The 26,851-nt window shown below is 37.2% G+C and overlaps 2 protein-coding genes across 2 annotated transcripts in view; one reads left to right on the top strand and one right to left on the bottom strand.

Annotated features, from left to right (window-relative positions):
* The window catches only part of Cenpp (centromere protein P), a 195,698-nt gene that overhangs the window by 70,556 nt on the left and 98,291 nt on the right, over positions 1-26,851 (top strand). The gene's annotated exons all lie outside the window — the stretch shown is intronic.
* Omd (osteomodulin) lies at positions 455-10,092 on the bottom strand. The gene is made up of 3 exons (XM_051171095.1): positions 9,779-10,092; positions 2,034-2,981; positions 455-1,096 (listed from the first exon to the last, which is right to left on the bottom strand). Exons 2-3 carry the CDS (start codon positions 2,965-2,967, stop codon positions 765-767), a joined length of 1,266 nt encoding a protein of 421 aa, XP_051027052.1. The 5' UTR covers positions 2,968-2,981; positions 9,779-10,092; the 3' UTR covers positions 455-764.

Raw genomic sequence — 26,851 nt, 5'->3', positions numbered from 1 at the left:
GTCCCAGCATTCAGGAGTCAGAGGCAGGTGCATCTTGAGTTCAAGGTCAGACGGGTCTACAGAGTAAGTTCCAGATCAGCCAGGACAACACAATAGAAGAAGAAGAGGAGGAGGAGGAGGAAAAGAAAAATATAAGTGTGAAAGCAACTCAATAGGCAAAGTCACTAAAAGTGATCTTTCTTGAGTAGATGACTACTATTAGGTTTACATTCCCTCCTTTTACTCAGATGTCCTCTTCAGGTCTAGAGGACGCTTTCTTCTTCACTGTCAGTGTTACTTACTTTACCATCCATAGAAATAGTCCCTTCATTGGAAATGGCATACTCAGATCATTTTATGGTATGGTTGTTGTTATTATTATTAACATTCATGATAGCACACATATGGCCAGAGGAAACTTTGACAGCCCACAGGAGTTGATTCTCTCCTACTCAAGTCATTAGCCTTGGTGGTAAATGCTTTATCTGCTGAGCCATCTTGCTGGCCTTTACATGTTTTTTACATGATAATATTTCTAAGTTTAAAGAATATACAAAGCCATTTGCACTTAAATTTTTATTTCTCCTTACTATTCTATCTTACATTTCTTAAGATTTGGATCATTTTTAGTAAGCTCTAAGCCAATGAAATGAAGCCATTATTACTAACATCCTAAATGCAGTTCTGATCTTTATACTCACACATGCTTCTAGATGTATTATTTTGAGCAGTATATGTTTAGACTTGTAATAACTTGTAAGGCTTTATGAAGTTGTAAATATATACTACATAGTTTCTTGCCATTCTTGCATTTCATAGTAATGAGAATTAAAATGCTCTTCCATTACTTCTTGACCCTCAAGAGTGTTATCCTGGCTATCATGGTCTTCTTCCTCTTCCTCATCTTGATAGCTCCTGAAAACTTGAGTCTTCAGTTCTATTGTTTCACCATTAGTGCTCCTTTGTTCACCATAATAAATACTGTGTATATGAGGGAAGCAGAAGAAGATATATGAACTTATTGGTTCTTTCAGCTTATTTTGGTCCACACGAAGGTATGTTAAATGGCGATGATGTAGTGGATCAATAGAAGGACACATCATTGTCACATTGATATCTGAAAAATACAAGTTAAAAGTTCATCCTGCATATGATAGTCATATTTCCAGTTTGGTTTTGTTATATGAGATGGAATCTTATAATTCTTACAAGGATAATTGAGTTTAATTATTTTTGGAGTTAGGTTTTGTCATTTTTATATTAATTAAAACAAATGGAAACTCTTGAGTTTCATATCACCAAAATAAATATGAATATATTGGCTTCACTGATTATATAATTATTATATAATTGCTTTTTAGTAGAGGCAATCTTATTTTAAAAAAGAAGAAAAGGAAAAATTAAAAAAACTCAGCCCTACTACACAGGGTCGTATGTCTTCAGGTGCTCTCTAATACTGCTTGTTAATATATACAAGGGGTAAAGTTGAGTAGAAAAGACTATAGAATTAGAAGCCACATGCTGTGGCGCACACCTGTAATCCCAGCACTTAGGGAGACAGAGGCAGGTGGATCTCTATGACTTCAAGGCCAGGCTGGTCTCCAAAGCAAGTCCAGGACAGCCAAGGCTACACAGAGAAACCTGTCTGGGGGGCAGGGATTAAAATATATTAAAAGAAAGAAAAGATTGAAATGAATGACACTCCCTTTCCCCAGGCCATTATTTGCTACCTCATTAGCCAACTTCACAGCAACCCCTTTCATCACTAAATAAAGCGTAGATTATTAACAATCCATTCTTTATAGTCAAGATACCATTCTTGTTTCAGGCATGTTGATGCATGTGCCTTTAATCTCAACACTAGGGATGCAGAGGCACATGAATGTATCTATGAGTTTGAGGACAAGCCTGGTGTACATTGAAAGTTCCAGGGCAGCCAGGACTACATAGAGAAACCCTGGCCCAACATCCCCACCTGCACCTCTCCACACACAAAAAAAACCCAGTCAAAATACCACTCCTTTTTCCTTAAAAAATTGCAAAATTTTACATACTTTCTATTTCATTATTTTGTAGGTATAGATGTTCCAAATTCCTTGGAATGTAGAATGCTTGTTTCAATTTATTATGTGCAATGTTGAGCTCTATAAGATTGGAGAGATTAAAGATATCATATGGAACGTCTTTCAGTTTGTTGTATGATATTCTTAGAGCATGAAGCTTTGGAAGTTTGTCAAAATAATTTCCTGGTATAGATGAAATGGAATTATTTTCTAAAGATAGATACATAAGTGAAGAAGGCAATCCAGGGGGCATGGATTCTAATCTGTTATTACATAAGTTGAGCTGCATTAATTTTTCCATTTTGAAAAAGTTTCTTAACATCAAATCAGAAAGATGATTATAGCAAAGATCAAGCATAGTCAAGTTTACCAGCCCATCCATGGCATTTGTTTGAAGTGTGGAGATTTCATTATAACCAAGAATAAGTCTTTCCAGAGATTCAGGAAGAGGAAATGGAAATTCTTGTAAGTTGTTGTGCTCTAGATGAAGTTGTTGTAGATTTGAAAGTTTAGCAAATACACCATAATCAATCTTTTGAGATTTAATTTTGTTGTGGCTGAGGTTAAGTTCTGTAAGGTGAGTTGCATTGATGAATGAATTTGTAGTCACAGCCTCAATGTCATTGAACTGAAGGTAGACTTGCTGGATGTGCATTGGAATACTTGGGATAGTCTTGAGTTTACGGTTGTCACAGTACATTGATGTTGGGAAGTTAGTTGGACAGAAGCATTCCTTAGCACAGCCTAAAACACTCTGATAAAAGGGAACACCATATTCAAAATTTTGATGAAATTGGAATTCTGGCTCATAATCCTCATCTGGTTCTTGGTCATAATCTTCATCCCATTGGTAAGACTCATATTGGCAATATACTCTAACTCCAAAACAGAAGAAAAGGACACATATTGGACTAAAAAAGCCCATGTTCTTTTTCTTCCCTGTTGCAAAGAGAAAAGTGATTAATATTCAGAATAATTCCATGTTGGTGCCTATATATAACAGAATATTCAGGAAGCCTAGGCAAAGCTCAAATCAAAATTTAATGTTTATATAACTGAAATTTAGAATCACATGTTGCATTGAGCAGGAGTCAAAAGTACTCTGTTCTGGACTTTTTACGAAGTAGTCATTATCTTTTATTTGTTTCCTTTTGTGTTTTATAGACCAGACTTCCTTTGTAACCCTTAATGTCTAGAACTTACTACAAAAACCAAGCTGTCCTTAAATTACGTGCAGCCCTTCTGCCTCTGCCTCCCAAGAACGGAGATCCATGTGAAGCACAACACACTGTACAGTCAGGATCTTCTAAAAGAACCTCAGTTGTCTGGTTTTCTGTACTGTAGATTTATAGTGATAGTGTGACACCACATTCTATTATTTCCTCCACTGTAAATGCTAGGCATTCTTGCCAGCCTTTTCGTCTATCAGTGATGCTTGCTAGGCTTATGTGAACAGTTAAAGAACTTTCCCTATTAAATTCTCATTAAACCAAAATTTTGCTCTCGACTGCTTCTGTTACTAAAGCCTTTTTTTTTCTTTTCTTTTCTTTTTTCTTTTTTTTTCTCTTTTGTTGTTCTTTAAAAGAACATTTTTTTAACATGGTAACATATTTAGAAAACAATTTTTGGGTTTTTTGGTTTGGTTTTGGTGTTTGGGCTTTTGGTTGGTTGGTTGGTTGGGTTTTGTGTGTTGCTGTTTTCTGTCTAAGCCTATCTACATCTTCAAATTTTCTTCTTGGGACAGTTTCTCAAATCTCAATTATTTTATCTCTAATTTATTGAGTAACTCGAACAAAGCTCATGTACACACAATATTTATATCTTGCAAGATTTCAGGTTCTCTTAGATTAATATTTTTGTTTTCTTTCTGACTCCCTTTTTTCTCTTCTTCCCTCTCTTTCCCCTCCCTCCCTCTCCCTTCCTCTTTTTTCTCTACCTTTCTTTCTCTTTCCTCCTTCCCTCCCTCCCCTTCCTACCTCCCTCCTTTTCTTTCTTCCCCACAGGGGGTTTCATAGACCCCCAAGTTGGCCTCAAGCTTGCTATTTAAGTGAGGCTGGCCTTAAACTCAAGATCCTCTTGCCTCTTTTTTTATGTACTGAAAAGCATTCAGGTACCGGAAGCATTACCATGCCTGGCTTTGAATAAAATTTTTTTTACTTAAAGTCTGAATTATAAATATTAAAATGCCATTCTCCTTGTCTGTGAGTCTGAAATCTAATGGAGGATTAGAGACATACAGTGCAGAGTAGCTGAAGGATGTTGTAGTGAGAGTTGGATTGCCAAGCGGAAGGCTTTATAGACAGTTAACACTTCTACTGAAACTTGAAGGGTGGAGTATGTTCTAAACAAGGAACCTAAAAAATTTAATTTCATTTCTGCCATGTATCAGTTCTGCCTCTTGCTTCATTAAGAAAATAAGGATTGTAGTTTCTGGGCATGTGCAGATGCGTATGATCCCACCTGCTCAAGGGCAGATCATTTGAGCTAAGAGTTGGAGACCAATGGTAATATAGTAAGATACCACCTCAAAAAGAATACAGTAAAATGTGTAACTATATTTAATTATGCCTGGCCTCGTGTGTGTGTGTGTGTGTGTGTGTGTGTGTGTGTGTGTGTGTGTGTGTGTGTACACGTGCGTCTGTACGTGTGTGTGTGTGTGTGTGTGTACACACATACATGTGAAATCCAAAGGACAACCCCAGGTGGCATTCATCAGGCATCATCTACCTCTAAATGCTTTAGGTAAGAGTCTCTCATTTATGTAGGCTGGCCAGCTGACCATTGAGCCACAGGGTCTGCCCATCTCTGCCTCCCAGGTGCTAGGATGACAAGTGTGGTCACCACACCTGGTCTTGTTTTATTTTTTAATGCTATGCTCAGATTGATCCCAAAAAGAACCAGAAAGACTCAAAAGCACTATAAATACAATTAGTTCAGCCCTGGGCTGGGCCCTGCTTGATGATCCCCAAATCAAGTCTCAGGAAATGCACCCCCCAGACTGGGCTCTTTATAAGTTCTTCCCTCCCAGTGCCTCCCAAACAGGACAACAGATCCTAGTTAACATAAGGGGGTCTAACATCCAAAGGGTTTAACTTCCTTCGTTCTCTTTTTCACCATTTGCTCAAGGAAGTGTGTAATCTCATGAGGCATTGGGGGAGGGGTTGTCAGTTGCTATCAGATAACACTATCTCTGGTTGTATCTGTGAATTTGAATCTCTTTTAAGTCTGTTTGTTTGTTTTGTTTTGTTTTGTTTTCAAATAATTTTGTGAACCTCAGATAGGCTGACACCAAGATCATCCAGTGTTAGCTCAAAAGGCTCCATGCTTCCTTTGGGGTTTGGCCAATTTAAAAAATCTTCTAGGCTTCTCATTCTATACATGGGTTCTGTGGAAACAGCTCAGAACTCAGTTCTTCCTGCTTACAAAGTAAGGATTTTGCTGCCAGGGTATCTTCCCAGCCCCTTATCTTGCCTTCTTTATCTTACCTGCTTATCTTTGGTCACCTAAAAGATAAACTCTCAATTTAAATGTCTCATTTTTTTTTCTGAGACCTTTTTTCTCCACCCTTCTCATCAGAGGTTTTATGAGAGAATGAACAAATATCCTAGCATTGCTGTGTGTTAATGAGATAATTTACATTTTATTCTTCTAGAATGCTACTCCTGTTTTCAGCACTGGTATAACTGAGAAAATAGTTACTCCATTTGCTCCTTTTTCTCCCATTATTTTGTCTCAGTTCTTCCTATGCACTCATGTCCTGGGCCTACTAATTACCAATCGTCATATTCTGAATCTTTTTGTTTGTTTGTTTTTGGTTGGTTTGGGTTTTTTTGTGGGTTTGGGTTTTGTTGTTGTTGTTGTTTGGTTTTGGTTGGTTGGTTGGTTGGTTGGTTGGTTTTTTGGGGGGGAGGTTGTTTTGTTTTGGGTTTTTTTTTTTCAAGACAGGGTTTCTCTGTGTAACCTTGGCTGTCCTAGAGTCGCTTTGTAGACCAGGCTGGCCTCAAATTCAAAACAATCCACCTGCCTCTGCCTCTCAAGTGCTGGGATTACAAGCATGTGCCACCACGCTCAGCTCATTTTCTGAATCTTGAATATCCCACACTGTGTATCTTCAGGTAGTACCTCCAACTACAAATAGTTCCTGAGTTTCAGAGGAGTCTAATGTATGTTGATGTTACTGGTTTTTCATTGCCTCCATCCATACTTTCTTACAGTAAAGGTCCCTCTGCCTGGGATGCTACAGTTCATTGTTCTTATTATTCCTTTACACATTCCCTGAATTTTCTGAGTTCTTTACATCTGGCAAATGACAGTTTTCTCCCTATTCTCATTCTGACTCATACAGCTAATTATGAAGAAGGAAAAACAGAACCAGGCTGACTGGGCTCATTCTCAGATCTTGGCCTCAACTTCAAGTATGGCATGGTTGCATTTCCTTTGTGCACCCCCTTTCCCTTTTGCCAAGACTACTGGGGTTTCGTATTGTTTCCTTTCTTATCTCAAGGGTGTAAAACACCATTTCCCTTCATTCCTTTTGGATGATGATCATGCTTTAAAAAAAAAAAAAGCATTGGATAATTATTTGCACATTATATTTATCCTTACCTATGAAAAAGTACCAAATTGAAATGCTTTGAGCGCTGGTAATATGTGATTTTTGTGGTGGTAGTGGTGGCGGGTTTGTTTGTTTGTTTGTTAGTTACACAGGGTTTCTCTGTGTAACCAACTGTTCTGGACTTGTTCTGTAGGCTGGACTGGCCTCAAACTCAGAGATTTGCCTGCCTCTGCCTCCTGAGTGCTGGGATTAAAGACATGGGCCACCACGCCCGGCTGTGTATGATTTTTTAAGTCAAGCAGATCTAAATAAGTGCATCAGTTCTTCCTTCATATAATTCATGAAGGACATAGCATGTTAACTGTGCTTTGAAACTGTTAGAGTGAGGTAAGGAAATCTATTTCGTGTAAAGAGATGAATGGAGCATAGAAGTAAGAAGTGTGAATTGCCTAGAAATGGTAACTGTACACTGTACAATGAGCCAGAAGCTGAGTCTAAATTCCTAAGGAATTTGCATTTGGTAATGAGTTCCTAATTAATGAAGCAGTGTATTTGGGCTGTGATCTTCACACTGCAGTGTTCCCAGTAGAGTCTTAAGAGGATGTGGAGTGAACGAGTTATGATTTCATCCCAATAGGCATGTTCAGAGCAAGCAAGTGCTCTGCTTTAGGCTGGAGCCGCCCTGTGAGTCTGCTTTGGGGTAGTCATTTCCTTGCTGTTGTTACTCAACCAGACACTGTATGTGTGTGCTTAGTGCAACATTTTATAAATATTAGTAGTTAGTTTAATTCGACTACTTAAGGTTACATTAAAAAATTATTTCTATCTGTGAGACCATGTGCTAAGTTGTTAAGGAAAACAGAAATAAAGAGAAAATAAAAACATGGACCCTTCTATATAAAGCAGACAGTTTAGAAGAGACCAATACTACAAAATGAACCATAACTAAATGGGAGTAATTAGTGCTGCAGGGCCAGGTGTTGACCTTCCTGGGAGAAACAGAGAAGTCCTTTTATAGACATCATTTGAACCAGATTTTGGCACTTTGAGAGAAAGGGGTTTAGAAAAATCTTAAACATTTTACTCTTTTGTTGGTGACATTTTACTTGAAATTTTTTAGAATTTTATTATACTTGCTATCGTACCTTTTTTTTTTTTTTTTTTTTTTTGGTTTTTTTTTTTTTTTTTTTTTTTTTTTTTTTTTGGTTTTTCGAGACAGGGTTTCTCTGTGTAGCCTTGGCCATCCTGGACTCACTTTGTAGACCAGGCTGGCCTCGAACTCACAGCGATCCGCCTGCCTCTGCCTCCCGAGTGCTGGGATTAAAGGCATGGCCACCACGCCTGGCCTATCGTACATTTTTAAAGCATTTTTGCTACTTTGTTTCTGTTCCAGTACAACCACTAGAGTTAGATTCTAAGAGGCTGTTTTCCCAAAATTCGCACTGAAAACCAAGAGGCGGAGCTGGTCTGTGGCATTGGCCCAGCCCTCTGAATGCTCTAAAGTTTGCTCACACTTGCTCATGAGCATCCTTATCCTTGTATTAAGACCATTAGCAGTCATCAGTAAGCAACCTTATTAGAATAATCTGTTGCTCAGTTCTTGGAGAAATCAGAAGAAAAGGATATCCTATTAGTACTCTGATCTGATACTTGATGGCAGTTTATCTTAGAATCAAAACCTCAAAACAAACAAACCTCTGAAGATAAAAAGATTCTTCATGTTGTCTCTTTCTGGTCTTTTTGTAAACACTTCAGAAGGCTTTCCCTGGAGAGCAAATTTCCTCTGAAATTATGTCATTTTCTAGTCTGCCTCTCTCCCCTGTGATGCTTTCCGTTAGTGATTTTATTTAATTTTACCCAGTTAGTCTCTTGGCCATTTGTTAAGCATATTTTGTTACTTTTGTTTCCATATTCTACAATTTATGCCTTGTTCCATGTAATAAAACTCAGAAAACATCTGAGTAGCTCACTGTCAATCATCTCATTTTCCAATCTTTAATTTTTAACAAAGCCTAAGTGCAGTGCACTGCTTCTAAGTAGTCTCAGATTTGTGGGATGACTGACTCAATAAGTCACAGATACCTTATTAGCAACGCTTCTCTCTGTTATGGTGAGTTCTAAGCATTTCACCATGCTTAGAGAACTTGGCTATTATCTTTTCTATTTATTTCTCTATAACAATATGTGATATTTCTCACTGACATTACATTGTCATTAGAAATGTATGAAGAAATGAAGAAGAAAATTTAAATCAAAGCAACAGTGTAAATATTAAGAAATCCATTAATATGAGTTTTTCAAATAATACAATAAGAGTATCTTTATCATAATATTTTATTTACTTGAAAAAAATTCATATTTTTAAATCAACGTAGGTTCTATTCTAAGTTAATAAAATTGAAGTATAATTTACTTAGTTCTGGAAACCTAAAAGTAAAAGCATCATAGCATTTTACTAGTTTAAAGATATAATTGCTTTATTGGTATGCCAGAAAAACTAGTATATAGAAATCATTTGTGTTTGTGTCAAATTTTGTCTAAGACAACTTTAAATTTAATTCTGTAAAATTTTTTGCTATTAAAAAAGTGTGTCTCAGTTATTTTTAGCCATAATACATTTAAATCTTAATTAACTTAAATGTAAGTACCTTTAATAAGCAGATAAAATGTTCACCTCTTTGAGAATGATACAAATGAAAACAAAAACTTTCTAAATCAGTAATTTGCCCAATAGAAATGTTTTCCACAAATGCCCCCCTTTCCTACAACTATATTCATCAGCACTAGTTAGATTCATGGCTCTAAATCATTGGCAGCATCTTTGTCATTTAAAATTAAGAGCAGAAAAGCAGACCCAGGAAACTAAAGAGAGATCAGTTCCTTTAACCCAAGAAGCTTTCCCTTTTTCCAAAATTTATTTTTAAAAAGGGAATCTAAGCAAATATTGTTTGTTGAGTAATTTTAAATTAGATATTTAAACTCACCTTACTGATCTTTTTGTCAGAACATTTTGCCTAATCAGAAATTTAATGTAATTTTTTTTACCAGATTTTGCTTCTCTAGATCGTGCTTTTATGATAGCTGCAGTGCATAGTGCATTCTAATATTAAACTAATCCAATATACTTTTATAACAGTAGAAATACATTCATTAAGAGTTGAAAATTATTTTATCACCATACCTGTTGAAATTGCTTTAGTTTCAGGGATTGATGAATTGGCAAATCCTTTAACTGAATCAGAAATGCCTAAATTCTTAACGGAGTTTCTTAAAAATCCACAGTAACTCTGTGTCCAGACAAGGCTGTCCTTTGAATTACTGTAGCAATTTAAGTAAATACAGTCTGCTTGGAAAACACTTGGATTGAATTAAAATTTTGTGCTTCTTTTCATTATACAAAACTCTGTGGATTGAAATTAAGATGTTTGTACTCTTGGTCGGATTTATGTGGCTAACTTCTTTCTTTGCTCCTTAATTTTGGTTTGAGGTGTGGTAAGAATTTCCTCTAGTATGAAAGACAAACAAGACTAAATGAAACAACATGTACTGATTACTGTTTTTATTTTCATTTTTATGCCAAAGAATTCTTCAGATTAAAGTCCACTGTGACCTGGAGCCCGGTGTCTCGGCAGTTTAAGGTGGAATTCAGAATTGTACCCGTTCTGCGGGTTGACAGAGGCTTGTATTCATGTCAGTGCTTCCCTGTCTGAAGCTAGGAAGCAGGATGGGAGCATCCCGCATGTCACATCTACTGTACTCTAAAAATGCAGTAGAATACATTGCTTTCACATACTAAAGGCACAACTTTTCCACTTAAATAGGCTACTGATAACTTTTAAAAGAGAAATGATTTCCCTTGGATACGTACTATGAAGGCATATCTCTAATTTGCCTTTTCCCCCTCAGTACACAAAATAATTTTTTAGTGCATTTTGTCTCTAAGTCAGATAGAATGAAAATCCTCTGCTGCCCAGTTATGTCTACCTTTACTGTGTGGATTTAGACATTTCCTCATTTACTGAGTGAGCCCTCCTTAAGAGTTATAGCTAGCAAGCTTACTTACTCAGGGCTAAATTTTTGTGGTAATGTTTTCATAGTTAAACAGAGTTAGCTGTGTCTCTTGGCATTAGATGTTGGGTTCTTTGGAAGGAGATTCTTTCAAGCTTGAGAAGTTCATTTTTAGTTCTTCAAAACTTTTCTATTAGACATTATAAGGAACTAACAGGATTTATTTTTATATTTCAGATTTGAGAAAAGTATATAGTGTTTCAAGGATGCTTTGGCAATATTGTAAACATCTAGTCTATTAGTTGAGACATTGGTATGTGAAATGTGGCAGACCATACTTGGGCCAAGATTCCATTTTGTTACAATCATTTCCATATGTTTCCTATTACTGTCTTTGTTCTTAAACCTCATGCTTTCATACTCAGGAAAAGAACAAATTTTTATGTTTTTCTCAGACATTGTTTTAGTCCCCTTCATAGTTTTTTAGCAGATTAATTTAAAATCAACCACTTAATTTTTAAATATAGCTGTTTATTAACTGTGTGATTTGGCCTTCAAATAGTGATTATGTTGTTCCTGTTTCTAGATTAGGCAGAAAATTTTGTCACTAGATAGCTAGAGCACTTTTTCTTTCTTTCTTTCTTTCTCTCTCTCTTTTTTTTTTCCTAGAATCCAAGAGCTGTGGAACACACCTTTAATCCCAGCACTTGGGATCTCTGAGTTCCAGGCCAGCCTGGTCTACAAGCCAGCCAGGCTGACACAAAGAACCTCTGTCCCCAAAGCAAAACAAAAAAATATTTCTTGAAATTTAAAACTAGGTTGGCTGTAGATAGGACGTTTGAAAATGAAGGAGGTAACAGTTAAGATAGGTGGTAGTTTATGATCACTGATATGTGGTTAGGTGTCTTAATTGTAGCAGTTGTACAACAAAGTCAGATGAATTGGTTAAAAAAAAAGAAAACTAAATTATATGGTAGGTTTATAATTTTATTGAAGCAAACACAACACCATACAACGAGGACATTTGCCCAACTATGTTCATAGCGACTTTATTCATAATAGCCAGATTCTAGAAACAACCTAGATGTCCCTCAACTGAAGAATGGATAAATAAACTGTGGTGCATTTACACATTGGAATACGACTCAGCTATTAAAAACAAGGAAATCTTGAAGTTTGCAGGCAAATGGATAGAACTAGAAAAGATCAAACTGAGAGAGGTAACCCAGACCCAGAAAGACACTCATGGTATATACTCACTCATAAGTGGATATCAGCCTCTTAATACAGCATAGCCACACTACAATACAGAGTCCGATGTGCCAACCAAGGTCCATGTATGATGTGGACGACCTAGACCCTCTGCTCAGATGTAGTAGATAGACAGCACAGTCTCCTTGTGGGTCCCACAATATGGGGAGTAGGGACTACTTCTGACATGGAGTCTGCCCCCTCCCCGTCCCATGTTGATCACTTCCCCCTGGCGGGGTGGCCTTGCCAGGCCACAGAGGGAGAGGATACAGGTAGTACTGATGAGACTTGATAGGCTGAGGTCAGATGTTAGGGGAGGAGGGCTCCCCTTTCTGAGAACGAGAGAAGGGAGGGAGGAATGGAGGGTGGATTAGGAGGTGACAGGGAATGGGCTACCATCAGGATGTAAAGGGAACAAATTAAAAAAAAAAAAAAAAAAGATTTAAAACATAAAAAAAGAAGCAGACATAGCATCTCAAAGCTAAACAGCATACAAATACGGCCCATTTGGGTAGCTCTGTAGTACCATTCCACTCACTAAGTACCACATTTTGCATCATTACTATCAACAACATACTAGTGCTGGCTAGGAAAAGCCTGGTTCAGACTAATTAATATAATAGGCTTTTTTTTTTTCTCATTTATATGCTCACTGTTCGGCTCTTTAAAAAATTAAGCATCTACTTTGTGTAAAATAGTTGAAAACTGAGGACTCAGCCATGAAAATTGTGTTGCAATAGAGGAAAAAAGTAGAAAATAAAAGTTTATTGAGTGGTAAGGAGTACAGGAGAGAATAAACCAATAAAAATGAGTGAGGTAGAGAGTGCAGACTGGCAGTTCTGTTGCTGCTATGTGTGAGCTAGGGTGAAACAATGAGTTACCCGATGGTGGGTAGTGGGAGCCAAGCGCTGCACTGTTGAAATGGGATGTTAAAGGTAAGGAAGGGCACACGTGTAAGAGTGCTTGGTTAGAGTGTGACACAACAGTAAGAACACAGTGGTTGGGTTTTTTTTTAAGATCTGTGTATATACATACATTAGAATACATGTGTACATAGCTTTGCTTTGAAGCCATCAGGACATGTAATCAACTAGATTCTTGTAGCAAGGAGCTGACAACAGGATTTTTGTCTCAGTGAAAAGGAACCAGGCCTGTTTTGGGACAGGGAAAGTATAAGATGGACCTGGAACACTGAGAAGCACCAAAAAGAGAAAAAGCCCTTGTCAAAGAGAGGGATCTGGGAAGATCTCAGTTTTGCAAAGAACCTAAAGCTGCTTAAAAAAAATAAAGGAAGGATGCAGATACTATTTTAGGAACAGATATTTAAATCTTAATATTGTGTAGTTAGTATCAGAAGGAAGGAACTAATGTGGCACAAGTTAAGCACACGGTAGATCAAGAACATTGGAGGTGTCCTTAGAGGGATAGCCAGCATCAGCCTCTTGGTGAATGTGTACTTGGAAGGACCCACTTTCCACTGCTGTAAGTGAAATCATAGTATTTTTGTTTGCTTTAAAAACAAAAATCTTACCGTGTTGTCTAGACTAGCTTCCGGCCCTAGGAAGCAAACAGTCCTCCTGCCACAGTTTCTCCAGTAACTGGGACTACACATATTTCACTGCCTTGGGATTGTGTTTTCAGGGAAATAGAGTGTTGGATAAATGAACTCTTTCAGATGGGCCCATGAGGGTAGCCCTGCAGTGCTGTGCCACACACTAAGTACTACAGTATGTGTCATTAGACTAAGTAGAGCTTCTTTTAAAATTCGTGGGTCTAAGATCACTACAGCCTAAACTCGGGAAGATAAGTTCCCTGAGCATGGATATGAGAACTTATAACAAGTGCTTCAGTTGTTAGGAAAACCCATCAGCCTCCAACCTAAATGCCCCTCTTCCTTCACTCCCAGATTGGACAGGAAGGGACGTCCTTTGCATATTACTTCTGAATATCTTCTGGTCTATCCATGTTTTGTTACTATATCCACTTATTCTCTGGAGGGCTTTGACTGGTCTCATATTCACACATTTTCTTCTCCTACCTTTTTTCTACTTACTTCATACAAAGACACTTTTTTGTTGTTTTTTGAGAATTTCATACAATGTATTAAATAATATTCACTCCCAACTTCTCACCTTAACAGCCCTCAAATCCACACCACCACCTTACACCTCTTTTGGCAACGTTGTGTTCTCTTTTTTTCTTTTCTTCTTTATTCTCCAAAAACTTACCCACTCCTGTTTGTGCCATCCATATGCTATTGGGTGTAAGGCCATCTACTGCAGTGTGGTTAACATACTAGACTCCATATCCTTAAGCTTGACTCTTTCCGAAAAGTCAGCAACTGTGTATAGCATCTCAGTCAGGGGTTCTTGTGAACCCCTCCCATTCCATACTAGAATTTTGACTGGCAATTAGAATAACTATATATAGTTGTCTTTGACCTCCTATAGAAGATGGTAATATCTTCTCTCCAAAAGTAAATTAAAGAATTACTACATTTTTCTTTGGTTTATCAGTATCTTAAATGACTAGCTAATAGGATGGATAGTAAGGTACTTGGCAGGGCCTTGCTGAGCTAGGAAGCTGCCCTCTTGGTAGATAAAGCCACCTAGATAACAGCTTAATCATGCAGTGAGTTGTTGAAGCAACTTCTCTCCCCCCTTCCCATTTATTTATTTATTTACTTTACATCCTGATCCAAGTCCCCTCCCTCCTCTCTGTCCAGTCTCACCCTCAGGCCCCTACCTCTCCCCCTCTTTTCCCCAGCAACTTTTAAATTTTTGTTATTTAAGTTTCCTATATAAGAAATTCAGGAGTTGGAGAAATTGCTCAGTAGTTAGGAGCATTGGTTGCTCTTCCAAAGGTCCTGAGTTCAATTTCCAGCACCCACATGGTGGTTCACAACCATCTATAGTGGGATCTAATGTCCTCCTCTGGTGTACAGACATACATGAAGACAGAACACTCATTTACATAAAATACATAAACAAATCTTTTTTGTTTTGATTTTCATGACAGGGTTTCTCTGTAGCTTTAGCTGTCCTGGACTTGCCTCAAACTCACAGTGATCCACCTGCCTCTGCTTCCCAGAGTGCTAGGATTACAGGTCTGCACCACCACATCCAGCATAAATAAGCCTTTTAAAAAAGAAATTTAATGACATCTTGCCATGTTGTGAATCAGAAATTTAGATAGATGGTGAGTAAAACTCAATGTCTAGACTATAGTGTCCTCTGTGTGAATCAGTAATTGGAATCCAGTGTTTATAGAGTTAAGTGTGAATACATTTATGTAGAAGTTCAGCAATGACAATGTAGCCGCACAATGACGACAGCCCTTTGAGGTGTTCCTGACCACAAAGGAGCCTCCTGTGCTACAAGTGTTCTCTTCTTAATCTATACATCCATTATATGGTTGCTTTAGTTGTAAAACTTTATCAAACTATAATGTTGGGATAATCTTTTGTGCACTGTGTAAAGGTTGTCTTTGTATTATTCAAATGTTGATTTCTGTAATGGCAGAGAGTTGAGAACAGGCCAGACCTTGGTATTTTTTGTATATGAACTGTCACTTGCCTCGGTATTTTGTAAACATCTTCTCTGTCACTTTTTGATTGGCTTAATAAAGAGCTAAATGGCCTGTAGCAAAATAGGAGAAGATAGGCAAGACTTCCAGAGAAATAGGAACTCTGAGAAATAATCAGGTGTGGAGTGTCACAGATGAAGGAGCAGGTGTCAGGACGTGACTGGGAAGGAGAGGTAATGGCCTGGGTTAGAATAGCTCAGAATCTGCCCAGCTTAGTGCCATAAGCTAATAATAAATATAGTAAGTCTCTGTGTTATTATTTTGGAGCTAAGGCGGGTATAGAAAGTTCTTACTAACACTATATATATAGAATGACAAAAAAGGGAACAACACACCAAGGATAGGTGTATATTTCTTGCTGGTTGAGTTTGAAGAATTTCATTCAGCACAACTCACAAATCAAAACTGCTGTAAAGGTTGCCTTCATAGAGACACTAATTCTTTTCAAAGCAGTATATAAGGCAAACTTGTTGAAACAATTGATGAACCATAGATAGGGCCAAAGACTTGCATGACCTTTGAGTTTGACCCTATCAGCACTTTTTCTCCACAAACCTAAAAATACACAATGCCTTAAAGGAAAAACAAAATGTATGGAGTGTTTTGTCAGGCCAGAGTGGCCTGAAATTTCCTAGGTTGCCTAGAATGATTTTGAACTCCTGATCCTCCTCCCTATACCTCCCAAGTGGCCCAGGTGGAAATTCATTAAGATAAGAAAAATAAATAAACCAACTCATATTTTTCACTTAATTTCTTAAACTTTGCTTAACCTTTGAACTATGTCCCTTTACACATTTTAACTGCAAAGTCATATATGTATCATACATGTTCCATGTTTAAATAAAAAGTGGGTGCTATATATTTCCTTCCTAAACCCCAACTTTGCTTCCTCCTGAAACCCTTTTTTGCAGTGTAAATCAAGATACCGGCCACTCCAGAGTGGAGGCCCCTAAAGGAGGGGCTCCTTCCTGACACAGCAGTATCAGGGTGTGTTCTCAGCTGCTGTGACACACAAATCATCATTACACCATTTTCTTTTTAATAGTTTTGTTTTTCAAATCAGCATTGCAAATTCAGCAACTTGTTTACAGGAAACATAAGACATAGAAAGCAGAGAAGATAGAAGAATAAGTTGAAGGATGCTACTGGTATGCAGTTATAAAAAAAAAATGGACTGTAAAAAATACTGTTGGAAAAATAGCCTGTTTTTTGTGTCACATAAGTACTGAAGAAGAGAAGAGAAGAAAAGACAAGTGGGAAGTGTGTAGGCTTTAAAAGGGGGGGGAAAGTGCTGAGTAGGCAAAGTGCATGTACCCGTAATCTCAGAACTGAGGAGACTAAGGCCAACATAGACCCTGCCTACAAATAAAAAAACAACAACAAAAGGGGCTGGGGAGATGGTTCTGTAGGCAAAACCACTTGTAGCACAAACTTGTAGGACCTGAATTAGACTCCCTAGCACAAACACAAAAGGTATACCTATGTACTTGCCTGTAAGTCTAGTCTTGTGTGGATGGAGACAGGGATGGCTGAGGCTTTCTGATTACCAGTCTATATCCAGGCTCAATGAGAAAATAAAGCAGAGAGTGATAGAACAAGACACCCAAACTCTTTGTGCACACACACATCACATACACTCAACTAAAATAAACATATATGTATGTATGTATGTATGTACGTATGTATCGACTTACAGTTTAAGTAATTATGGCATAGTTAAAATTTTGAGCAATTACTGGGTTTAATGATATTAAGGAATTAATTTGTTTTTCAGAAATGGTTTCTCTCTGTGTATCCCTGGCTATCCTGGAACTTACTTTGCAGACTAGGCTGGCCTTGAACTCACAAAGATCTGCCTGCCTCTGCCTTCTGAGTGCTGGGATTAAAAGCGTGCACCACTATGGCCACTCTAATATTAAGGAATTAATTTTTTTAATGTGATAACTATGCTTTTTGAAAATGAAGAGGATACCAGGCCTGGTGGCACATGCTTTTAGTCCTGACACTCAGGACACACACACAACACACGTGCACACAACAGAACGTATATGTTTGCATATTTTTTATTGAGGTTATTGTGAACAATATTGTTTCCTTCATTTGTTTCTCAGTACATTTGTCATTTGTATAAAAAAGGCCACTGAGGTTGTGTGTCAATTTCGTATCTTGTAACTTCCCTGAAAGTGTTTGTCAGTTGTAGAAGCTGCTTCGTGGAATTTTGGGGGTTACTTATATAAGATCATATCATCTGCAAATAAAGATTCTTTCATGTTTATCCTTTATCTCCTTCAGTTGTCTTATTGCTGTAGCCAAGACTTTAAGTACTATACTGAATAAGTATGGAGAGAGTGAGCAACCTTGTCTTATTTTACATTTTAGTGGAAATGCTCTGAGTTCTCTCATTTAAGTTGCTGTGGGTATGTGTAAGTTGCCTTTTTCTGTTGTTGAGTTGTGTCTTTTGTATCCCCACTCTTTCCAGGACTTGTAACATGAAGGGGTGTTGGATTATTTCAAAGGCCCTTGTGAATCTAATGGCATGATCATGTGATTATTTTGTCTTTCAGTCTGTTTATGTGGTAAATTACATTTAGAGATTTACATATGTTGAGCAATCCCTGCATCTCTGGGACAAAGCTTACTTGATCATGGAGGATAATCTTTTTAATGTATTCTTAGATTTGGGTCATAAATATTTTATTGAGAATTTTTGCATTTATGTTCATAAAGGAAAGTAGTCTATGATTTTCTTTTTTATTGTTATATATCTTTGTGTGGTTTTGAATCAGGGTAATAAAAGTAGCTTCATAAAAAGAGATAGGAAATGTTTCTTCAGTTTATATTTTGCTCATTAATTTGAGGATTATTGTTGGTAGTTCTCTGAAGGTCTGGTAGAATTCTGCACTGAATCCATCTGACAAAGAGGATTTTTAGTTGGAAGATTTTATATTATGTTTCTGTTTCATTAGAGAGTATGGGTCTGTTTAAAACATTTGTTTCATCTTGTTTAACTTTGGTAGTCAAGAAATTTATACATTTCTTTTAGATTTTCTAATTTGGTAGAACAGAATTTTAGCATATATACTTACAATTTTCTGAATTTCTTTTATGCCTGTTCTAAGGCTTTTCCCTTTCATCCCTAATTTTATTAATTTAGACTTTTCCTCCTTATCTTTTGGTTAATTTGACTAGGAGTTTGTCAGTCTTGTTGATTTTTTTTTTTTTTTCAAAGAACCAACTCATTTCTGAGTCTTTGTGGTTTGTTTTTGTTGTTTCTAATCACTGATTTTTATCCCTAAGTTTGATCATTTCTTCTCATTTACTCTTTTTTGGTTTTTTTCGAGGCAGGGTTTCTTTGCTTGGCCTTGGCTCTCCAGGACTCACTTTGTAGAGTAGGCTGCCTCTGCCTCCCCAAGTGCTGGGATTACAGGCATGCACCACCGCACCCAGCTTTCTCATTTACTCCTTTTGACTCTTATTTATTTTTGTTTTCTAGATCTTTCAAGTGTTTCACTAAATTATTACTATGTGAACTTGCCTCTTAGAACTGCCTTCATTGCATCTGATAAGTTTGGATATGTTGTGTTTTCATTTTCAATCAAAGGACACCATTATAGTTAAGAACTATGTTGATAAAATACTATTCATTACATGATGACCAACTATGAAAGTTTCATGACAAAACTTTTTGTAATGAATGTATATTAGTGATATTTTAAAAGCACTATTCATATGTTTTTTTTTTTAAGCCACACATCTGGAGAACACTTGATTTCAAGTCTCAGGACCTCCATGGCAGCGAACAGCTGTCTGTAACTATAATTCCAGGAGCTCTTTGACGCTCTTCAGGATTCCTCTTGTACCAGGCACACATGTGCTGCACATACATGCATACAGACAAAACTACTTATATGCATAAAATAAAAATAAGTAAATAAATATATAACATAAAAAAATAAAATAAATGAAAGCCACAGATTAGACCAATACGTTTATAGTGCTTAGCAGATCCCTATCAGCATCTTATCACTCTTGTAGGTCACTTTGAAGGAAAGATTAACAGCACTGTTAAAGTATGCCAAAGAATAAGCACTTGAGAAAATAAGCTATTCACTTGACCAGCCTGCATATGAAAAATATTTAATTTCTTTGCTCTTTAAAGAAATGCAAACTAAAACCACATGAAAATTGTACTAGTTACCCTGTAGAAGGGCTTCAATTAAAAGGACTACCTAGTAATTATGGATAAGCTTGTGGAAGAAAAAAAAATCTCTAAAACATTATTGATAAGAATGTAAATTGTTACAACTGTAGAAAACTTTTGGCACTAAATATCTGGCAAGCCAGCTGTTCTGCTCTCAGGTACATGTGATATGGAAATAAGGACATTTGTCCCAAATGTCTTGCACAAATATGATTGTAGCAGCTGCTTCATAATAATGAAACAACAAGGCTGGAGATGTTGCTCTGTGGTGCTTTCTTTCATGTCTCTGGACATGAACGTACAACACTAAGAAAACCTCAAATGATCCTTAACATTATAACAGAAAAGGACACACACACACACACACACACTGGAATACTATTCAGCAATACAAAGAAATTGAGTATATTTTGCTTATAAAAGTGCTATAATTCTAGCTACTCAGGTGACTAAGGTGACTAAGTTCAAGGGACTATGTTCAAGTTCAGTGGATTATGTGCTGCTGTAAATCTTGGGCTTTAACACTTATACAGCAGTGAGCACAGCTTGGTCTCTATCTCAAACCATCTTCATTTTCATGCCCATTTACAGCTGCACTGCAACTTGGATATCATGTTCTTGTTTTTTTAATCCATCTACTTCTTTTTTAAAATTTTTTATTATTTAATTAATTTATTCAGATTACATCTTAATTGTTTTCCCCTCACTTGTATCCACCCGTTCCTCCCTCCCTCCCGCTTTCACCCTGTTCTCCTTCTCTAGGTCTAGAACTGAGGGGGACCTCCTTCCCCATTATATGGACATAGGCTGTCTATCAAGTCTCATCTTGGTAGCCTGCTTATCCTTTCTCTGAGTGCCATCAGGCCTCCCCACCATGGGGAAGTGGTCAAATATGGGGCACCAGAGTTCATGTCAGAGTCAGTCCCCACTCTCCACATAACTGTGGAGAATGCCCTGTCCATTGGCTAGATCTGAGCCTTGGTTGGTGCAGCAGTTTAAGCAGACCCCCCTGGGTCCGGATTCACCTGGCATGATGTTTTTCTTGTAGGTTTCTAGGACCCTCTGGGTCCTTCTATTTTCCCATTCTCCCATACTTCTCTCACCTAGGATCCCAGTCTCCTGGTAAGTGAAGACTTTCATGGGACATCCCTTTTGGGCTAGTGTCCAATTATAAGTGAGTATATACCATGAGTCTTTCTGCTTCTGGGTTAACTCACTCAGTATGATCATTTCTAGTTCCACCCACTTGTCCACAAATTTCAGAAATTCCTTGTTTTTAATAGCTGAGTAGTATTCCATAGTACAAGTTTACCACAGTTTCTTCATCCATTCTTCGACTGAGGGATATTTAGGTTGTTTCTAGGTTCCAGCTATAGGCTGCTATGAACATGGTTGAGCATATGTCCCTGTTGTGTGGTGGAGCATCTTCTGGGTATATTCCAAGGAGTAGAATAGCTGGGTTTTGAGGTAGCTCTATTCCCAGTTTCCTGAGAAAGCACCAGATAGATTTCCAAAGTGGTTGCACAAGTTTGCATTCCCACCAGCAATGAAGGAATGTTCCCCTTTCTCCATATCTTTGCCAGCATGTGCTGTCACTTGACCTTAGCTGATGGGTGTAAGATGGAATCTCGGTCACTTTGATTTGCATTTCTCTGATGACTAAGGACATTGAGCATTTCTTTAAGTGTTTCTCAGCCATTCGATATTCGTCTGTTGAGAATTTTCTGTTTAGCTCTGAACCCCATTTCTTAATTGGGTTGTTTGGTTTGGTGGTGTTTCATTTCATGAGTTCTTTATTTTGGATATTAGACTTTTGTCAGATGTAGAGTTGGTGAAGATCTTTTCCCAGTCTATAGGCTGTCACTTTGTTCTGTTGACAGTGTCTTCAGCCTTAGAGAAGCTTCTCAGCCTCATGAGGTCCCATTTATTAGTTGTTGACCTTAAGACCTGGGCTGTTGATACTCTGTTCAGGAAGTTGTCTCCTGTGCCAATGTGTTCCAGGCTCTTCCCTACTTTTTCTTCGAACCAATTTAGTGTCTCTGGTTTTATATTGGGGTCTTTAATCCACATGGACTTGAGTTTTGTGCATGGTGATAAATATGGGTCCAATTGCATTTTTCTACACGTAGGTATCCAGTTAGACCAGCACCATTTGTTGAAAATGCTATTCTTTTTCCATTGAATAGATTTGGCTTCTTTGTAAAAAAAAAAAAAAAAAAATCAAGTGACCATATGTGTGTGGATTCATTTCTGGGTCTTTGATTTGATTCCATTGATCAACCAGCCTATTGCTGTGCCAATACCATGCTGTTTAATCACTGTTGCTCTATAGTACAGCTTGAGATCAGTATGGAGATACCTCCAGAAGATTTTTTATTATACAAGATTGTTTTAGCTTTTCTGGGGTTTTTGCTTTTCCATATGAAGTTGAGAATTGATCTTTTAGTGTCTTTAAAAAATTATGTAGGTATTTTGATGGAGATTGCATTGAATCTGTAAATTACTTTTGGTAAGATAGCCATTTTTTACTATGTTAATTCTCCGGATCCACAAGCAAGGGAGATCATTCCATCTTCTGATGTCATCTTCAATCTCCTTCTTTAGAGATTTGAAGTTTTTTTTTTTTCAAACAAGTCCTTCAATTGCTTAGTTAGAGTTACTCATAGATATTTTATATTGTTTGTAGCTATCGTGAAGGGTGTAGTTTCCCTATTTTCTTCCTCTGCATGATTGTCATTTGTATATAGGAAGGCTTTTTTGAGTTAATTTTATATGCAGCCAGTTTGCTGAAGGTGTTTATAAGCTGTAGGAGTTCTCTGGTGGAATTTTGGGGGTCACTTATGTACACTATTATATCATCTGCAAATAGGCATAATTTGATTTCCTCCTTTCCCATTTGGATCCCCTTGATCTCCCTTTGTTGTCGTATTGCTCTGACCAGAACTTCAAGAACTATATTGAAGAGACATGGAGAAAATGGGCAGCCTTGCCTAGTCTCTGATTTTAGAGGAATTTCCTTGAGTATCTCTCCATTCAATTAGATGTTGGCTATTGGTTTGCTGTATATAGCCTTTATTATGTTTAGGCATGTGCCTTGTATCCCTGATCTCTCCAAAACTTTAAACATGAATGGGTGTTGGATTTTGTCAAATGCTTTTTCTGCATCTAAGGAGATGATCATGGGGGTTTTCTTTCAGTTTGTTTATATGGTGGATTACATTGATGGATTTCTGTATATTAAACCATCCCTGCATGCCTGGAATGAAGCCTACCTGGTCATGGTGAATGATATCTTTGATTTGTTCTTGTATTCAGGTTGCAAGTATTTTATTGAGTATTTTTGCGTCAATGTTCATCAGAGAAATTGATCTGAAATTCTCTTTCTTTCTTGGATCTTTGTGAGGTTTAGGTATCAACGTGAGTGTGGCCTCGTAGAATGAATTTGGTAATGTTCCATCCATTTCTATCTTTTGGAGTAGCTTGAAGAATATCAGCATTAGCTCCTCTTTGAAGGTCTGGTAGAATTCTGCGCTGAAACCCTCTGGCCCTGGCCTTTTTTTAATTGGGAGACTATTAATGACTGCTTCTAATTCTGTAGGAGAAATAGGACTATTCAATTTATTTATCTGATCTTGATTCAATTTTAGCAAGTGGAATTGATCAAGAAAAGTGTCCATTTTCCTTAGATTTTCAAATTTTGTGGCATATATGCCTTTGAAGTAGGATCTTATGATTCTTTGTATTTCTTCACTACCTGCTGTTATGTCTCCCTTTTCATTTCTGATTTTCTTATTTTGCATAGTGTCTCTCTGCCTTTTAGTTAGTTTGGCTAACGGTTTACCCATCTTGTTCATTTTCTCTGAGAACCAGCTCCTGGTTTTGTTGATTCTTTGAATTGTTCTCTTTGTTTCTAATTTATTGATTTCGGCCCGAGTTTGATTATTTCCAGATGTCTGTACCTTTATCATTGTTTCCATTTTCATCTTCAGATCTTGAACTGTTTTAATCACTTCCTTCATCTGCTTGTTTGTATTTTCCTGAATTTCTTCCAGTGCCTTTCTATAGGCCTCTTTTATGTCTTCAACCTGTTTAGCTGCATCCTCCTGCATTTGTTTACAGTTTTTATTTGTTTTTTCCATTATCATCTTAATGAGTAAGGATTTGAGGTCATTTTCTTGTATTTTGGTTGTGTTTGAGTTCTCAGGGTTATTTTCTTTGGAATAGCTGGGATCTGGAGATGCTGAATTGTTTTGGGTTTTGTTGTTTGCATTCTTAGGCTGACCCTTAGTCATCTTGTTGTATCTGATGTTGGGAGGTAGCTTCTGGCATCCTTCATTGGTCTACTGTTCTCCAGTTCTTGCAGTCTGTGGCTCCCTGACAGGTCCCTGGTCTCCATGCGGTAAGTCAGATACAGTGTGTGACAGTTGCCGCCATCTTGGAATCTCCCTTAAAAAATCTGTCTTCTTTTTCTTTTTAAACTTATTTTCATTTTATATGCATTAGTGCTTTGTCAGGTCCCCTGGATCTCGGGTTACAAACAGTTATGAGTTGCCATGTGGGTGCTAAAAATTGAACCCAGGTCCTCTGGAAGAGCAACTAGCCAGTGCTCTTAACCACTGGACCATCTCTCCAGACCCTATCCATCTACTTCTTACATGCTACTCTTGTTAGCATTTCATAAAAGACAAAATTTTAACACAAAGAAGAACACAAATCCCAAGTGGATAGTAAATACTAATATAAACTATTTTGAGGCCAAACCTACCTACAAAATGAGTCAAGGCCAACCCTGGGCAACTTAGTGAAATGAAATGTTGCTCAAAACAAAACACTAAAAAGGAAATGGATGTATATCTCAGTGGTAGAGAACTTGCCTAAGATATGCAAGGCTGTAGCTGTACCCTGGAGAGCAGTAAGTAAATGATGAACTGAATACTGCTGTGTGTAGTGAAGTGGATCCATCTCATGCTAACCTGAAGCTGCCACTGTACAAGGTCAGGTTTGACTTTGAAACTTTGCTTTACATAGTGAATTATAACCCAAGTTGGCATTGTTGACAGTGTGAACATCAGTGGCACGTCAACCTGGAAAACAATCTAGCATCTTCTCAAAAGGAGCATGAGTAGCAACTGACACTGTACTTCTACTCCTGGATATATGAAAGCATGGATCCTCTCAAAACTTTGTATACAAGTCTTCATAACAGCATTTTTATATAGTCAAAAATGGCGACAGCCCAGCAACCAATGAATGCATAAATGTTGTATCTACTTTCAATTTAATGTTGCTCAACAGTAGAGACAATGAACCTCTGATATGTTACAACATGGGTAAACCTCAAAGACCCTATTAAGTGGAAGAAGCAGTCACCATATTCTATTCATACTCTGCTCATATTAAATGTCCAGGTTAAGGCTATCCATAGAGAAAATAGATTTGCCAGGAGATAGGGGAAATAATATATATCTAGGTACATGGCTCCAACATTGATTTATATAGTGGTAGTTGCATAACTCTAAATAGTGAATTGTATATTTTAAATGATTGGAATGTACTGTACATAAATTTTCTCTCAAATTTAGTAAAATAATAGGAGAGTTTAAAAATGATGGGTTATGAATTGTTAAAACTATGAAAAGTACATCAAAGTTCATTATATTGTTCCATTTACTTTGCTTCTGTTATAAATTCTCAGTAAAAAGGCAGAAGAAACAGCATCCCTGACATTTCAAACTAAACACCTTCATTTGAGTACTGCTCCTGCCGTAAAGGTAGCAGGTGGCCTGAGTCAGTGTTCCTTAACCTAGCTGTCCTTATGTAGTAACTCACTTGTTTCAGACTTTAATGGATTTCAAGTGGGCAGCATTTTGTATTTACCATTAAAATATGTTTATGGCAGAAAACTTTAATGCAGTTCTGGCAGCGTAAGACTTTATTAATAATTTGTTTTCATGAACTTTAACCCAAAATTGTTAACAGTTGTGAAGTGGAAAACAAAAACATTGACTGCACAAAGTTAATTGCAAGGATTCAGGAATCATTTCCACTATTTTTATTTTTCTTTCCGTCTTTTCTTTTTAGGAAAACACTGTTAACTCTTTAAGCACCACTATTCTCATTATAGACTACATGTTGACATGTCTCTGGTCATGTTCTTATCCATAATTTAATTTGAAGAACTGCATTTTCCCAACATCATTAGATATTTGAATTTTATGTATGTTTCTACTAGTGTTGTGATATCACTGCTCATATTGTAGAAAGATGTTTCATTGAAAAGCTGGAACTTTAAAATGTTTTAATTTTGGAAGGGCTAGAAACATAGCTCAGTGGTTAAGAGTGCTTGGGGCTCTTCCAAAGGCCTGAAGTTCAATTCCTAGCACCCATTTTGGGTAGATAAAAACTGCATATATCTTTAGCTTGTGAGATCTGGCATGCTTTTCTGGATTCCACAGGTACCTCAACACACATGGCACCACCACACATACACATAAGTAAAAACGAAAACAAAATCTTTAAACTTTTAATTTTAGAATAATAGCTCTTATAGTATTTTATTTTTAGTTTTCTCATCAGCCCACAGTTCAGTAATAGATGTTCATGTTTTATGAACATTTGTGATTTGTAAAGCATTTCACATACACTTTTATTTAGTAATCATAGAAGCTTCATTGGTCTGTGTTGTCACATCTGTATTGTCTGCAGATGAGGAAGTAGACTCGTAGCAGGTGGGCTGCTCCAGACTGTAAATGGAACTGAATGTCCTACTCAAAGTCCTGCACTCCTCTCCTTGTACCACTTACACAAGTAATAAGCGTTTGTTATTTGAATCTCACTATGTTCTTCTGTATAGTTTTTACAAAGCAGCAGTTTTATACTAGTTTCCAAAGTTATGTCATCTTAGATGTAATGTACATTTCCTATAAAGAAGCTGCTCTTAGCCAACTCAGATTTTGCTGTCATTTCCAGCACTCATACAGTAACACTGGCCAATACTTGGAGAAAATGTTTATTATCACAATGGTGGCAGATGGAAGAAGCAGATATTATTACTTGTAGGGGTAGACACAAGTGAGCTGCTAGCATTCTGCAGTGTGCATAGCAGTCCCTATCCCCAAGAACAGTGGCCCAAAATACCACTGGTGCTGAGGTTGAGTAACCCTTCCTTGAAGACTGAGATGTTATTTACCCATTCTTCATCTGTGTTCA

Source organism: Acomys russatus, chromosome 3 (assembly GCF_903995435.1).
Source record: "Acomys russatus chromosome 3, mAcoRus1.1, whole genome shotgun sequence".
NCBI classification, from domain to species: domain Eukaryota; kingdom Metazoa; phylum Chordata; class Mammalia; order Rodentia; family Muridae; genus Acomys; species Acomys russatus.
Note: the sequence above shows the minus strand (reverse complement) of the source record. Positions and strands in the feature narration are given on the sequence as shown.

Bases quoted from the DNA above. Each gene is read 5' to 3' on its own strand.
- Omd (XM_051171095.1), bottom strand. From the start codon at position 2,967: ATGGGCTTTTTTAGTCCAATATGTGTCCTTTTCTTCTGTTTTGGAGTT. The intron at 1,097-2,033 runs GTATGTAAAATT...TGTATTTTTCAG, and splicing joins ACAAAATAATGAAATAGAAA to ATATCAATGTGACAATGATG.